This window comes from Coenobita brevimanus, chromosome 7, assembly GCF_032717465.1.
Source record: "Coenobita brevimanus isolate Jiangsu-jjx chromosome 7, ASM3271746v2, whole genome shotgun sequence".
In the NCBI taxonomy this organism is placed as follows: domain Eukaryota; kingdom Metazoa; phylum Arthropoda; class Malacostraca; order Decapoda; family Coenobitidae; genus Coenobita; species Coenobita brevimanus.
Window position 1 is genome coordinate 31385169 of NC_136960.1, and position 15465 is coordinate 31400633.

At 41.5% G+C, this 15465-nt stretch overlaps 1 protein-coding gene across 1 annotated transcript; it reads right to left on the reverse strand.

The window, feature by feature from the left end:
* Positions 1 to 786: 786 nt before the first annotated feature.
* LOC145404252 (uncharacterized) lies at positions 787 to 14936 on the reverse strand. The gene is given in 3 exon segments (XM_080275775.1): positions 787 to 3367; positions 12623 to 12740; positions 14858 to 14936. Coding segments are annotated over 3 exon segments (2778 nt in total).
* Positions 14937 to 15465: the final 529 nt, after the last annotated feature.

Here is a 15465-nt window from a genome sequence, read left to right on the forward strand (position 1 = left end):
CCATCACACTTCCACTCTCCCTTGTCAAAACATCCTCTCATCCCTTATGCCTGTCCCCCGCGTCCACATCCCTTCTCGCCTTCACGCTTTCATCTGCTTTCATATATTATCCTCTTGGTTATATATCCCCCCTGCTTATGGGATACCCCCGTCTTCACGATCCCATCCCCCCTGCCTCTCTCACGCTTTCTTCCTGCCATACTATCCCTTCCACTTACATGATCCCTTCCGTCCTTGGTGCTGCAGAGGGACGCCTTCATGTGGTGGTACCGGTATAGCCGGGCAGCTCCACTACCCGGTTATACAAACATCCCTCAGTTTGCTTCCAGTCCTCAAGAAGGGGAATGGTTGACAATAGGAGGAGGGCAATCTCAGCCTGCAGTCCACCGGGTTCACGTTTCACATATACCTGGGGCTACAACAACAACAACAACAACAATAACTACTACTATTACTTCTTCTTCTTCTTCTCCGTCTTCTTCTTCTTCTTCTTCTTCTTCTTTTTCTTGTTCTTCTTCTACCACTACTACTACTACTAGTACTACTACTACTTTTTTTTTTTTTAAATCACCTCCATCCATTGGTGAATTATATTGTGAAGATCAAAACCAACCTTCCTAATACAGCTCACTATTTGGAGCTGTAATGTGAAGGTTAACACTAACCCTCATATTACAATCTGTTGGCCCCAAGCACGCCAACGGCTGTGGTTACCAACCATCTACTATTACTATTATTATTTTATTTTTTATTTATTGATATTACAGTGTAAATAAAGACATTAAACTATTGGAGTCGCTGGTCTATGCGACTCTCGACCACTGTAGCTTCGTAATCCATACCCGCCAGAGAGACAGGCCTGAGGGCTGATGATCTTTTGCCCCTGAGACATAGCAGAGCAGACCTCACGAGGGAGAATGAGAGTCGACATCTCATCCAGGCCATAACAGAACTCTGCGGTTGACGTTTCTTCTCAGATAGAACCTCTGCCAGTCTTGAATAGAATCTCACTGCCTCTGGACCCATCCCACCTGATGTCGTGAACACAAGGGGAGTGAATCGACCGTGGTCCACATGTTGGATCCTTTCTTGATAATTTCTATTTTTTTCTTGTTCATTCCTCTTGTGTGCAGCTTCGAGAGACAGTTCACGATGACATGCTGCCATGGGATCGAATATCCTGATGTCGAAGAACGCTCTCTGCCCACGTGTACAAAAACCTCGAGCACCGACATCCACTCTTGCATCATTTGATGTGTTTGCTGTTCTGTGGGTGAAGTGCTCGGCGTCCAGGGGTAGCAGAGCTGGCTCAATCGTGACATCATGGCATATTTCCTGCAGCATTTTGGCAATGAGGTCGCGTACTTCATCGTGTCGGATGCAAACAAAGCCTCCCTTCTTGAATACTACTGCATGGTCTGCATCAAAGTCAGTGTCACAGGCACAGTGTTGAGGTAGGTTCTCTATTGGCCACCCATATCTCAAGGCTATGGCGTCAATAAATTCTTGTTTGTTGAAGTGGAAGCCTTTTGCCTTGAGAGGCAGGGTTGTGAGCCAGTTCGATGCCCCAACCTCTCTTCTGCACTGGTCTGGTGTTAGATGTTCAATTATGTTCTGCAGCTGGTCTTTTTGTCTTGCTTCACGCTCCTTGCTTATCTGTGTCTTTATGTCTTTCTGCCTTTGGTGGTCGATTTCACTCGTCTCAACCTGGGCGCAGATCTTCTGTGACAAGGATTTGGTGAGCCTGAGTAAATTTCTGTGTTCATAGCTTGCCACGGCTACTGAATTTATAATGCCAAGGCCTCCCATCCTGGGTGGTAGTGCTAGAAGGTCCCTCTCTTCTTGTGTGGGGATGTGGCCATTGGTTAGAGATGGGAGGAATGAATCCCCGATTGCATCCTCCAGTGGTTGTAGTAGCAACTCGATGTCTGGTATGGTCCTCATCACGAAGGTCCACTTGTTCTTTACACCATAGGTAAATGCACTGTATGCTGCATGGGGTTCTGTTTTTATGTGGCTGGATAGTATATGACTTTCTTCTACCCATGTCTTTACCTTATCACTCACATATTTGTCTTTGAATTCCTTTGGTCCAATCACAGCCGCTAAATGCCTATGACCTTCCTTGGTCACTATCACGTTTGTGCCTGTAAATGCTTCTTGTGCATCCTAATAGTTAGATGGTTTCACGATGAAGATGGACTTATTTGCATTAAGGTAGTAAACTATTTCAGGGCCATGAGATGTTATAAGGTCCCACCATTTCATCACATCCTCATTCTTGCCAGCACCCGTGAGATCATCTGCATAGGCTACCTGTTTTACATTGGTGGCCTCGTGTTTGATCTGTTGTTGCAGCACTGTCATCGCCAGGGCGTACATAGCCATGGCAACGGGGTTCCCCTGGGTAGTTCCTTCTGTGGACTGGATTACACTGACATCGTGAGCAGCTGTCTTACCCACAATGTAGAGGTCTGCTGGTTCTTTGTAGGTGTTTTCCACATACTGGGCAACTGCTGGGCATTTAACCTTGATATTGTGCAGCATTGCCTCCCGGTTGATGGAATTAAATGCATTTGAGGCATCAACTAATAATACTGCCTGACAGTCCTCTTCCCCAAATATTTTCCTCATGGAGTGTACTGCTGCCTCACCTCCTGCCTGCTGGTCTGCACGCACTTGGAGGTTGCCAACTGCCTGCTTTACATCATCTTTTACCACCTCCATGATGCATTTTCCCATATTCCGTCTTAAGACTTCACCCACCCCTATAGGCCTGCATCCAGGATTCTTATCAAGGGGGATTAGTCTGCAAGCCGTCAGTGCTTCAATGTTACTACACTGACTTGAAGCCAGCTTCCTTGCCAGTAAGGCAATGGTGTTACATAGGCCTGTTGCTGCCTCCCCAAACTTGATGTTACTGAGCATTACTCGCCAAGATTTTGCATCCAGGCCTGAAGGTCCTGCTCCTCCCTGTGTGTGCATTGCCTTCCGCCACATCATATCTCCAGTTATCCTGTCATATATGATGGGATTGGGAGGTGTGTAGTTGCCGTCAAGCTTTGACTGGGCACTTGCTTGTCGTGCAGTCGGGCGTTTTTCTTTTAGTTGTTGCATTGTTTCATCTGTCAGGTCAAGTACTCCGTTTGGTGATTCAGCTGACAGGGATCTTGTTGCCATTGAGACCTTCCCCTGTCTCATCTTGCTGCCAAAAACCCTTGCAATGTCATTGGTATTTTGATTTCTTCAGCCTCGGTTGTTTATTCTCATCTGCAAGGCCCTTGCTTCCTCAAGTAGGTTGTCGATTTCACCTCTTTTCCATGTTTCAACCCGCCTTTGGATGGATTTAATATTTTCTTGGGCGGGTCTTGTTGAGGAAGAGATGTGGTATTAGTGTTATGAGTCCATATTATAATTACAAATCATAATAGATAGATAGATAAATAGATAGATAGACAGCTCTATGCGAGCCTGGGAATGGGAAATGATCTTGTAAGTTACACTGAGGAAAAGCTGACGACAGATTACGAAGTAGCCAGTCAGTTAGTTGTCAGCAATTCCCCAGGTGAACAAAGCCTTGTTGACCATACACACACATACACACATACTCACACACAGGCTTCTAGAACTTTCCAATCACAGGGAACACACGTGATACGTCTCCTGTTTCACCAGAATTTAGGAAAGAGAGCTCAGAAGGAAGCTAGCCATAGAACAGACAGGTCGCAGGGAGAAGGGCTTAGCAACTTGAGAGAGAGACAGAGAGAGCGAGACAGGGAGATAGCTCCCGGGACTCTACTTATTACTTCGCTCTGTGTGAGAGACTTGTTAATATTTCCAAGACAAATAAAAATAGTTCCATACTATTCTTTACCTCTCCTTGTCATTGAATGACAAATGGGAAAGAATATTATCTACTTACAAAGCTACTCAAGTATAACAACCGCTCGTCCACAAGTCTAATATATATATAACTTCTCTACAAGTAACTACAAAGTTTTTTTTATGACATTAGTGCAAGGACCTTAAGAGAGAATGAGGCAATGGGTGTGTTATTGTTGTAGTTGGCTATCAGGTGAGTGATTTCCTTGATCATGTCAGTCGTAGCATTGCATCTGGGAGGTTCAAAAAGGTTACTTGAGGACCATCCAACTATGTCATTATATGTGGTGTTCACCCAGGTTACTGCATTTTCTCGGGATTTGCCCATCCAGTATGTGGGACGACCTTCTCGCACAGACCTTTGAGGCTGTTCTGCTTCCTCGTTGTTTGTGTCACTACCGTTCTGAGGACGTATAATACCTGGATGATTCCCTCTTTCATGCACTCCTCTATAGTGGTCTTCATTCTGAGCTTCATTTCTATTATAAACCTCATGATGTTCCTCACCCCCAATTTCACTACTATTCACTTACCCGTGGTGATTTAACCCACCCAGCGCTTCCATATCTCTCGCATCTTGACGTCCATCCCTATCCCTCGCTTCACCACGGGGTCTTTCACCACCATGCATGTCCGTGTGATCGTGCATATTGTCAGTGACCGCCCCATCAATTTCCATGTCACCAATCTGTCGCCTGCCACATTGGAAGCGGTCAAGTGCCGCTTCTGGTGGGCTGTAATTCCCTAACACATTCATACAGAAAGGTCCCATCCTACAGTATGTACACGGCGACCTGTTTGTTGCACATGAGCACCTGATTCACTTATGCTGCCTACTGGAGCACTGACAACAATACTGTGGCGTGGCCATGATGTTAAAGTTTTTATACTGTGGTATAGTATTAATGATAATAATAATGGCTACTTTTTGTAGTATTTTTAAATGAAAATTAAATATACTGTAATGTTACTAGAACTACTGTTTTACTATACGAATTTTAAATTTAAATTTGATATAAATGAAGAATGTGCTTGTTTTACATCTATTTTTGTAGATAATATGATTAAGTTATGAAGGAGTTTGCTCGTTTTTCTCTAGTTTTGCATATCTGTTAATATCTAATTGTTCTGTCTTATGCTAATAATCGACTGAACTGATAATGTTATGTATTTAAAGTTTGATATGAAGTAAAACAACGCTTCTTTGTTTAAGGGTTAAGTAGGTGGCCAATGGGTGTGGTGCAATAACGTGGAGCCTTGTTTATTGGTAATTGGTCTTCATGCGTTACGGTGTAGGGGTGAGGGTGGTGTGTGGCGTAGCGGCAGTGTGTGTGTAATTCACCGGGTCGGTCAGGATCACTTGATGGTCGTGATCGTCAGCTTTTACCCTCCCAGAAGGGAGCTGAGAGCTCATATAGTCCGATCTAAAGGCAAGGCTGTGACTTTCACACAAGCACACACCCGTCCCCTTGCTCGAGGGGGACAGTACCCACCCACTTCGTCAGTGAAACTTTTCGCAACCTGAGCGAGGCCCGAACTCCCGTCCACCAGTTGGCAAGCGAGAACGTTACCACTGCACCAGCGAGCGGTGTGTGTTTGTGTCTGTGTAGTTTAGTGATATTGGGTCTTCGGACGCTATGGTATAGGGGTGAGTGTGGTGTGGTGTGTTGGGACAGTGTGTGTGTGTGTTGGTGTTGTGACATGTGATGTATGATGTGTGGTTGTGGTGTGTTGTGGGGGTAAGATAGAGGCACCTTGGTTTACTAAGGCACATTGGTATTAACAAGGTTTGTTTAGTATTTCTTTTGAATACAAAAGAGAATTTTGAGAGGGCTGAGTAAGTAGTTCTAGTTTGTAATTTTATGGAGTTTACATTAGTCCTATTATATTTATATTAAAAATACCCTTATTACTATTGTATTTAATAATAATAATGTATTTAAAACTAGGGTACTATGTTTAAATTTGTTATTCAATTGAAGTTATATTTATTAATTTTATATATTACAATTTAAGTTTTAATTATTATTGTACTATTTATTATTATGTTATAGACTTATCTACTGTGATTGGTTATATAATTATACTAAGAGATTCTGTGTATAATATGTTTTATAGTTATTTAAGAACAGTCATTGTGTGTGTGTCTGTATGTATGATGTGTTTACATTACAGTGTCATCTAAGGTGTGTGTAAGTTTCCCTACCTAAATGTTTTTGTATGCCACACTTCTATACCACCTGGCTATGCTGGTGGTGTGTATGTAGGAGATTGTTGCGTAGTTAGTGGCAGTTGTTGTTATATTTAGTGTTTGATAGAGTGTTTATAAATTGTACTATTAGGTGTGTGTATGTTAGTGATCAGTGGGTGATATTCAGTGTGTGGTAACAGCTGATGTGTTAGGGAAAGGGAGTTAATGCTCCAAGGATAATGGAGTGAGCAAGAGGTGTGTGACAGGCATCCCACGTCTCACTGTTATTTGTGGACAAAGTTAATAACTGAAAAATAGGCTTCAGAGAGGTACTTATTTTGTAAGTGAGGGTGGCGATACTTATGTTCTGGGTGTGTAGGGCAGCGCACATGTGGTGGCGGGGTCCCGGGTGGCTGATGATATAAGGTATGGTGTTGACTACCAGTCAAGATAACCCTCTCAGGTCAGCACCTCGCTCGCTAACGGTCCCTGCACACACACACACACACACACACATACACCGTAGTTTTCACAATTTTTCACATTTTCCAAGCTATATATGGCGATATTTAAGATTTTCTTTCACATATGCATCATTGTCCACTTTATGCTGGAGTGGGTATCAATTTCTAAGAGCCCTCAATCATTTTTACTATGATTTCGAGACGATAACACGGAGCGCCAGGCACACGTCCTCTCTCACTCCACCACCCAGAACACTATTACTACTACCACTACTACTACTACTACTACTACTACTAGTAGTACCACAACTACTACTACTACTACTACTAGTACCACAACTACTACTACTACTACCACCACCACCACCACCACCACCACCACCACTACTACTACTACTACTACTACTACTACTACCACTACTTTTTTTTCTCGACTACTGCAACTACTACTACTACTACTACAACTACTACTTTTTTTCTCTCGACTACTACCAAAACTTTGTATGATATGATATTTTTACAAGAAACTTATGTTGTAGAAGATAAACTTGGAGTTCTTGATTATATTGATGAACATTATAAGTGTGTTGGGGTTGGAGCAACTTATTCAGATAAAGTCCTAACTGCTATGGCAGGTAGGCCAGAAGGAGGAATGGCAATACTGTGGAAGAAAGATTCATTTTTTAAAGTTCAAAATATTTGTCATGAGGAAAACATTATGTTATTTAACATCAGTATATGTGGTAAAGATATTATATTTGTAAATGTTTACTTGAATAGTGATCACTGGCAAATCTGTACACTAAATAAGTATATGGAGGCATTAGCAGTTTTACAGAATTTTATCAATGATTTTAACTATGACTCAATATATTTTATTGGTGATTTTAATGCAGATCCTTTTCATGGTAGGGCATGGAGAAACTTAAATAATTTTATGACCATGAACACTCTTGTATGTTTTGATGCTGATGCCTTAGATCAGGACTCAGTTACATTCACAGGTTATGGCAATACTGCTAGTAAATGGTCAGACCATTTTATAGGAAAAGTCCATAATGATATTACAGTAAGAGATGTTAATATTTTAAACCATATGAATGGTTCAAACCACCTACCAATAGAGGTAGTACTAGAATTTCTGTTTTCCAATGCACCTCAAGAAAAAAATGTAAAAGCAACAAATGATGAGGAAAAACAGGCATTTGTGAATTGGAATAAGTTAAATGTGGAAGACCTGAGTAACATAAATGTCATTGTGGATAGTCACATAGATGCATTTGATAATTTTACTGTACACAGCTGCCATGTAACTGGATGCCGCCATCCTAATCACTTGAAAGAGATTGATGAAATGTAAAATGCTATAGTTAATAGTATATACACTGCAAGTGATGGCTTTAGGTGCAAATTTGTTAATACAAATAAATACAAGATAACTCCTGGTTGGAATAGAAATGTCAAGCATTTACATAGTGTTGCCAGACATAATTACTTGGCCTGGGTGAGAGGTGGCAGAGAATTAGGTACTCCATATCATGAAGCAATGATAAATAGTAGAAGAGATTTTAAACGAGCCCTAAATGATTGTAAATTAAACAAACACAGGGAGATATGCTAGTCACTTATACAGAAATTTACTTTTAGAAATAAAACTCAGTTTTGGAAAGAAGTGAAGAAGATAAGGGAAAGCAGAAAGTCAGCTGATGTGATAGATGGCTGCAGTGATAAATCAGAAATTACAAATATATTTTTGGAAAGATTTTTTTATCAAATCAATCTTCAGTGGAAGAAATGAATGAGAATTACTTTATTACAGACCTAAAAAATCAGTAGCCTGGAAGAAATAAATTGCATTTAAGAACTTCATCACAATCACTCAAGAAGTAATTTCTAAGCTAAATAAAGTGTTGGCCATGATGGTATACACTCAGTATTTTTAAAACATGCTTCAGAAAATTTTTTGTGCACCCTAGCTGGTTTTTATAATGTTTGTTTTATTCACTGCTATCTCCCTAGTGCGTTATTGAAGGGCACTATCGGTCCCATTCCTAAGGACAAGAAAAATACCGCTGAGTCCGTGAATTACAGGCCTGTAATGCAGTCCTCATGTCTTTTGAAAAATTTTGAGCTCTTGATTTTAGATATTTTAATGGAAAAGGTAAATCTGAATTTTAGGCAGTTTGGCTTTACAAGAGGATCATCAACCACAGACGCATGCTATTTGCTAAAGGAGGTTATAGCATCATACACATCTAAGAGCCCCCCCATAGCCCTTTTTTGTAGATCTAAGCAAAGCTTTTGATAAAATTGACCACATGATGCTTGGAAATAAACTACTTAATTCTAATGTTCCAATAGATATAACCGTAATTATAATGCATTATATGAGAAATCAGATGGCAAATATTAACAGGCAGGGCAGCAGCAGTAAGTACTGCTATATAGATCAAGGTGTGAGACAAGGAGGGATTCTTTCACCATTTTTATTCAATTTTTACATCAATGACATTATCAATAATATCTCAATATGCAATGAAGGATGTACCCTTGGTATATTTAAGCTTAATATCATGGTGTATGCAGATGATTTAGTACTTCTTGCTGGGTCAGTGGCAGATATGGAGATTCTGTATGCCACTTTGTGTTCCTGTATAGCAGACCACAAATTAGTCATTAATAAAGAAAAAACTAAATGTATTTGTTTTAAGCAAAATTCAGCTTTTATAAGTGATACTTTAAACTTGAACAGTGACCACATTGAAGTGGTAAACTGCCATAAGTAGCTGGGACATTGTATTTTATATAATTTTAGTGATTTTAATGATATAGAGTTTAGGCTGAATAACTTCTATGCCTCTTTTAACGCTATTTTTAGGAATTATAGTCATGTAAATATTAATACCTTTCTATTCTTATTTAATTCATATTGTGTTCCACAGTATGGTCTTCCTTTATGGAATGCAAAAAGTTTCAATACAAATATTTTTTTAATGTTTTGAAGTGGTGCACAATAAGGCTGTGAAAAAAATGTATGGTGTTCCTGTTCATGCTAGTAGCCATATAACAACTAATAACTGCAATCAGATGCTACTTAAATACGACACAGCTCTGACCCAAGCCAGGTACATCAAGAGATTAAAGAAAAATCACAACCCGGTTATCAAATTTAACATTCCACATTTATCGAATGGCGTACTTATTAAAAGTGTTGTTTCCCTGTTCAGAAATGAGCATGAAGTGGATGTTCTTGGAGAAAATTTAGATGTTATAACCTCTCGCATAACGTGGGTACAAAGACATGAAGATAGGAGGGGGCACTGTATTTTCTATGGATTTTAGTGTACTTTGTCATATGGGTTGATGTTGATTTTAATTTATTTATCTTTTTTAAATAGAGTTTTTATTTATTTGAGACATTTAAAAAATATTTTTAACCAAATATTTTTTTTTAAAGTTTTTTTTATATGTATTGTAGCTGACATTGAACTTTTATCATTTTGCTTTTTAACATTTTTATTAATTTTGTTATCTTTTATTATTTTATTGTTTTTTAATACATGACTTAGTTTTTAAAAACTTTCTTCTTTTTTGTTTGAAGCAAAATTTTAATGAATTGGGTACCATATTTTTAAAGCATTTTTTTTTTTAAATCTTGGTTTTGGGGATTTGTTATAATTAAACATTTTAGTATTATTTTTATTATGTGTGGAGTGATTAAAAAAAATCATTGTCTTTATTGGGTATTTATATTCTTATTTCTATTATTCTTTTAATATTATTTTTTACTGAATATTTTTAGCAGTTGTCAATCAACTTTCGCTTATGCGTATATGGGTTACATGTCTTTGTAGAAAAGGAAATGAATAATAATTGTACATTGAAACAATGATGACAGCATCGAGAGATGCTGTGAAGGATATACTTTGGTAGATACAGGATGTCACGATATAAAATATCAAACTATGTAATTATATTACGAAATAAAATGAATGAAATGAAATGAAATGATATTACTACTACTACTGCCACTACTACTACTACTACTACTACTACTACAACTACTACTACTACTGCTGCTGCTGCTGCTGCTGCTACTACTTTTATTCTTCTCTTTCTACTACTACTATTACTACTACTACTTTTTCTGCTACTACTACTACTACTACTTTTTCTGCCACTTTTTCTGCTACTACTATTACTCCTGCTACTACTACTCCTACTACTACTACCCCTGTTCTTAAGCTACCTCACATTTCTAAGTTCCCTCTTGTTTTGCTGTTCCTCCCACCCTAATCTTCCGCCTCCCCCCACCCCCGCCTTCTCTCCTGCTTGTATGTTTCTCTCCACCCCTCCCCACCCCTGCCTTAGCACGCATCCCCAACCAAACTCTCGCTCTCATGTTCCTCTCTCTTCCCTGGCCTCACCTTACCCCGTCCCAGCCGCCCTCACACCTCTCCTATCTTCCCTTCCACCCTCACTTCCTTCCCCCTTCCCCTACTCCTTCTCGTACCCTGTGTGTTTGTTTTTGTTAATTGCGGATTTAGTAGGACCACTCATTCTCCTGTCCCTTCTTTCCTCTCCTTCATTCTTCCCCACACGCATAGCCAACCCTCCCCTCCCTCCTGTCATCCCCCACCCTCCCTCCTGTTCTTATGTTCCCTTCATTCCTCTCTTCGTCTTCATACCACACCCTCCTTCATCCGCCCTCCTTCTTCTTTTTCCCATGGTCTTCCTTCCTCCCGTACCTTCCCTCTTTCTCATTCTCCGCCCCACGTTCTTATGTTTCACCCTCCCTCCCCGAATCGATTGGTCCGCCGTGAAAGCATGGGACTGGGTTTGTTTACGTTCAATAAGCGTGATTTGCATTCCACGATCCTGACTGCCTGTCTGCCTAACTGCCTGCTGCGTGCTTTTGTGCCTTTATGCCTCCCTCCTAGCGTACCTGCCCCTTTGTCTACCTGTCTGCCTGTCGCCTTATTGCCAGTGTGCCTTTTTGTTTGTCTATATGCTTGTCTGTTTCCTCTTCGTTGCCTGCCTTCTCCTTGTTTGTTTGCCTGCTGCGTTTGTGCACGGCTTCTGTTTGCTTGTTTGCTTTCTTATTTGCTTTTGTGTCTGCCTCCCTGTCTTCCTGCCTTAGTGCATTTCTGCCTCTTTTCCTGTCTGCCTCTCTGCTTGCCTGCCTCACTTCCTTCCGGCATATCTCTCTCTCTCTCTCTCTCTCTCTCTCTGTCTTCCTGCTTCTCTGCCTTCTTGCCTCTCTGCCTGTCTGTTGTTTCCTGCTTCTCTGCCTACCTGCTTTTTTGCCTTCCTGCCTCTTTGCCTTCCTGTCTCGTCTCCTTCCTGCCTCTCTGTCTTCCTGCCTGTCATGCTTATCTGTCTATGCTTCTCTACTTGCCTTTGTTCATGTGTGTCTGCTGTTTATGTTCCTACTCCGTTGCCTACTCCTCTGCCTCCTACCTTCCTGCCTGCATTTCTGCTTGTGTGCCCTCTTGCTTGTCTGTTCTGTCTTTTTGTCTTTATATCTGCCTATGTGTCTGCCTCCCTGCCTAATTCCTGCTTGCTTGTATGTTGGTTTACTTCATTTCGCAAATTCCTACCTCCCTGCTTACTGGTCTGTCTGCCTGCCTTTCAGCCCGTTGTCTGTGCATGAGGTACTGTCCTCACGTCCTATGCCCTCCTCACTCCTTGAATGTGCCTCTCTCTTACCTCTATTCCTTTCTCAATGCCTCCTCCCCTCCTCTTCCTATCTCCCTTTCTGTATCTCTTTCCCTCCCTCCCCGTCTACTTGCATTCCCCTCTTCTCCCTCTTGCCTCCCTACCTTTACACTTGCCTCCTTTGCTTTCCCTTCTGACTCCCTTCCTGCTCTCCTCTCTACCAGTCCTCTCTGCCTCCCTACATGCATTTCTCCCTACCAGTCCTAGTTTCTTGCTAGTTATTATTCTCTTCACTTTTTCTTGGATGGGGAGTTACAGTCACGAATTCTTTTACACTTTTAGACATAAAAACAGCGAATGAAGATCTCAGTATATTCATTTCTTGTTGATCAGTGGTGGCTCTGATATAGCTGGGTGGCTTCAGTGCCCGGTTGTACAAATGTCTCTCAGCTTCTCCCTGTCCCCTGAAAAGAGGATGCTGGACTGCTGGAAACCAGCAACTTTAGCCTGCAGTCCACAGGGTTCAGACTCAGATGAGCCAGGGGCTACAACAATAATTATAAACCAAGTGATTAGTGTAACAGGGTCTCGACAAGGTTCCGTCACCTCCTTTACAGCGATGACGCTCTTTTCACATAATTTTTGTTATCTCCAGATGATTTTATTTTTTCAAACTGAATGGTTTACATCAATCTTTCATTAACTCTTCACTCATTCTGTGCTTTCCTAAGCCGAGTGGGCTAATATCGTTTCGAAGCAACAAAGACATAATATTAATGGCGCCCTAGGAATGAAGATAATTATTGTTGATTAATACCCTGAGTACAGTGACCTCTTTTTATTTTCACTTTATAATCTCCAAATGATATTATTTAAGTTGGAAAGATCTCTCGAAACAGAGGGAGTAATGAAGACCACATCTAGCCCGTCCTGTTGGAAAATTAATTCCTCAGCCTGTGAAATTACCTGGAGATGGCGAGGAAGCGGTAAAAATCATGTCTTCGGGGTGTGGACGTTGGCCTAGCAATAGTTGTTATATGAAAGGATTCTGTGAATGTGTAAAGGAACTATTCTTCGTAACTGAACATGTTTAGATCCTTGCTTGTTTACTTTCTCTCCTGGGAGTACACTTAAATAGAATTGCGCTGTGGCCAAGGAACTTTTGCACGAGTCCCAGTGATGGCCAGAGACTTTTCTGTCAAATAAACTATACCAGCGGAGTAGTTTGGTCTCCTTCATTTAACTGTTCTGGTCTATGGGAGCCTTGCTTAGGGTCCCTGAGCTCGTAAGGGGTAAAACAAATTTATCTCTTTGCTCCCTCCCATTCTGTGTTGCTGAGGAGGGACGCTTTCAGGCTATGTCACCGACATGATCTGGCGCTTGAGCTGTCCGGTTACACAAAGAAACCTCAGTCCCCTCCCTTTCCCCCTTAAAGGAGGATGGTCAGCAGTCCACCTGGTTTACGTTCAGTTTAGTCTGGGGTTATAACTACCACTGCTTCCCTTGTGTACGATAGTGCCCTTTTATCCCTTTCCATGCTGTTACCATGATTTCATTCAGCTCTGGAGAGACTCCTGATAGTGAAGAATATAAAATTTAAGAATATAAAAATAATTATCTTTCACCCCAGGAAAACGAGTGTTTTATTTCTTTTCTGTTCTTTTTATTTACTTTTAATTCTCCAATAACAGTAATCTGATCCCAGCTTTTAGGTATCGAAATGAAGCTTGGTATGGAAATGAAGTGTGAAGGGAGAGAAAATTAGTTTTCTGAAAGAAGTATGTGACGTTAGCAGAGATCCACAAATAAGGAGGTGAGGGGCGTTGTGATGTTGATGTGGATGTGATGGAAACCATTGGACGTTCCTTGAGATAACTTGGCCAGGTGGAGAGGATGGATAATTAGAAATTAACGAAAAGAGTGTATGTGAGTGATGTGGAGAAGGGGACAGGAAAGGGGAGACCGAGGATGGAGTAGAGGGATGGGGTTGAGAGGTATATAAGTAAAGCGGGTGTAAGTTAGAGATAAGGTAGCTTGCTGGCGGAGGACAGGTTGACATAGAAGCGAATCGTTTGTGGCCACCCTTTTCAGAATGAACGCGTCTGGCTATAGAAGAATAAACAGACAGACAGACAGACAGAAAGAGACAGATTTATAGACAAATAGACAGATGGATGGGTCTACGGATATATTTTGCCGGACGTAGACAGATACATAGAAATAGACAGGCAATTAGATAGATAGATAAGTAGACAGATACAGAGACAGATACCACTATATCGTTTTATTGAACCAAAAGCCTCTCTGAATAAATGAACGTCTGCATCCTGAATGCCTGCCTTCATGCATGTCAGACTGCCTGCTTGTCTATGATAATACGTTGTGATGAGATAATGGCAACCGGCGAAGGACGTGAAAGAGAGAGAGAGAGAGAGAGAGAGAGAGAGAGAGAGAGAGAGAGACGTATACAGAAACAGGGACAGACAGACAGAGAGAGATGGTTGTGTCTCCCTCAGTATAACCTCACCCTGTCTCAACTCTGCCACGCCCAGCCTCAACCCTAGCTCATCGTGCGTTAAGGCCCTGTCACACGATCAGCGGGCAAGTATGGTGATTCAGCATGGAAGCGGAGAATGCGTGGAAAATGATCGTGTAGACGTGCGGAACTGAAGCACCATCCTTGCTCGAGCAGGTTCATCAACGACACAAAACTCCAGCTGAACCACGCTCTTCGGCACCATGCTCGGCCACCACACTTGCCCACTGATCTTATGACGTGGCCTTTACACCTGCCTCACCCTCCTTCAACCCAATCAGCCTCATTTCTATCTCACCCTGTGTCATTTCTACTTCACCTACGTTATCCCGTCTCACCCTCCTCACCCTGCCTCAATTTAACTCACCTTGTGCCACTTCTACCTCACACTGTCTCATTCCTGTCATTCCTACCTATCTTTGTATTACATTATCTCTCTGCCTCAGTCTCCTCGTGTCTCATCTGCTTCATATATCTACCTCACGTTTCCTCACTCCTACCCCACTCTTACCTCGCCTTACTTCAGTCTCCTTACATCTATCTCACCCTACCTCATTCCTAACTCATCTTTTCACTTTTTACTCATTGTTACTTCACTCTACCTGACCTTGCCTCACTCCTACCTCACCCCAATCTTAGACTATTTCACTCCTGCCTGAAAACCACGTCATGCTGGTTCACTTCAACCTTATATGTCGTCTCACCCTGTTTTACCCTCTGCCTCATCCTTCCTC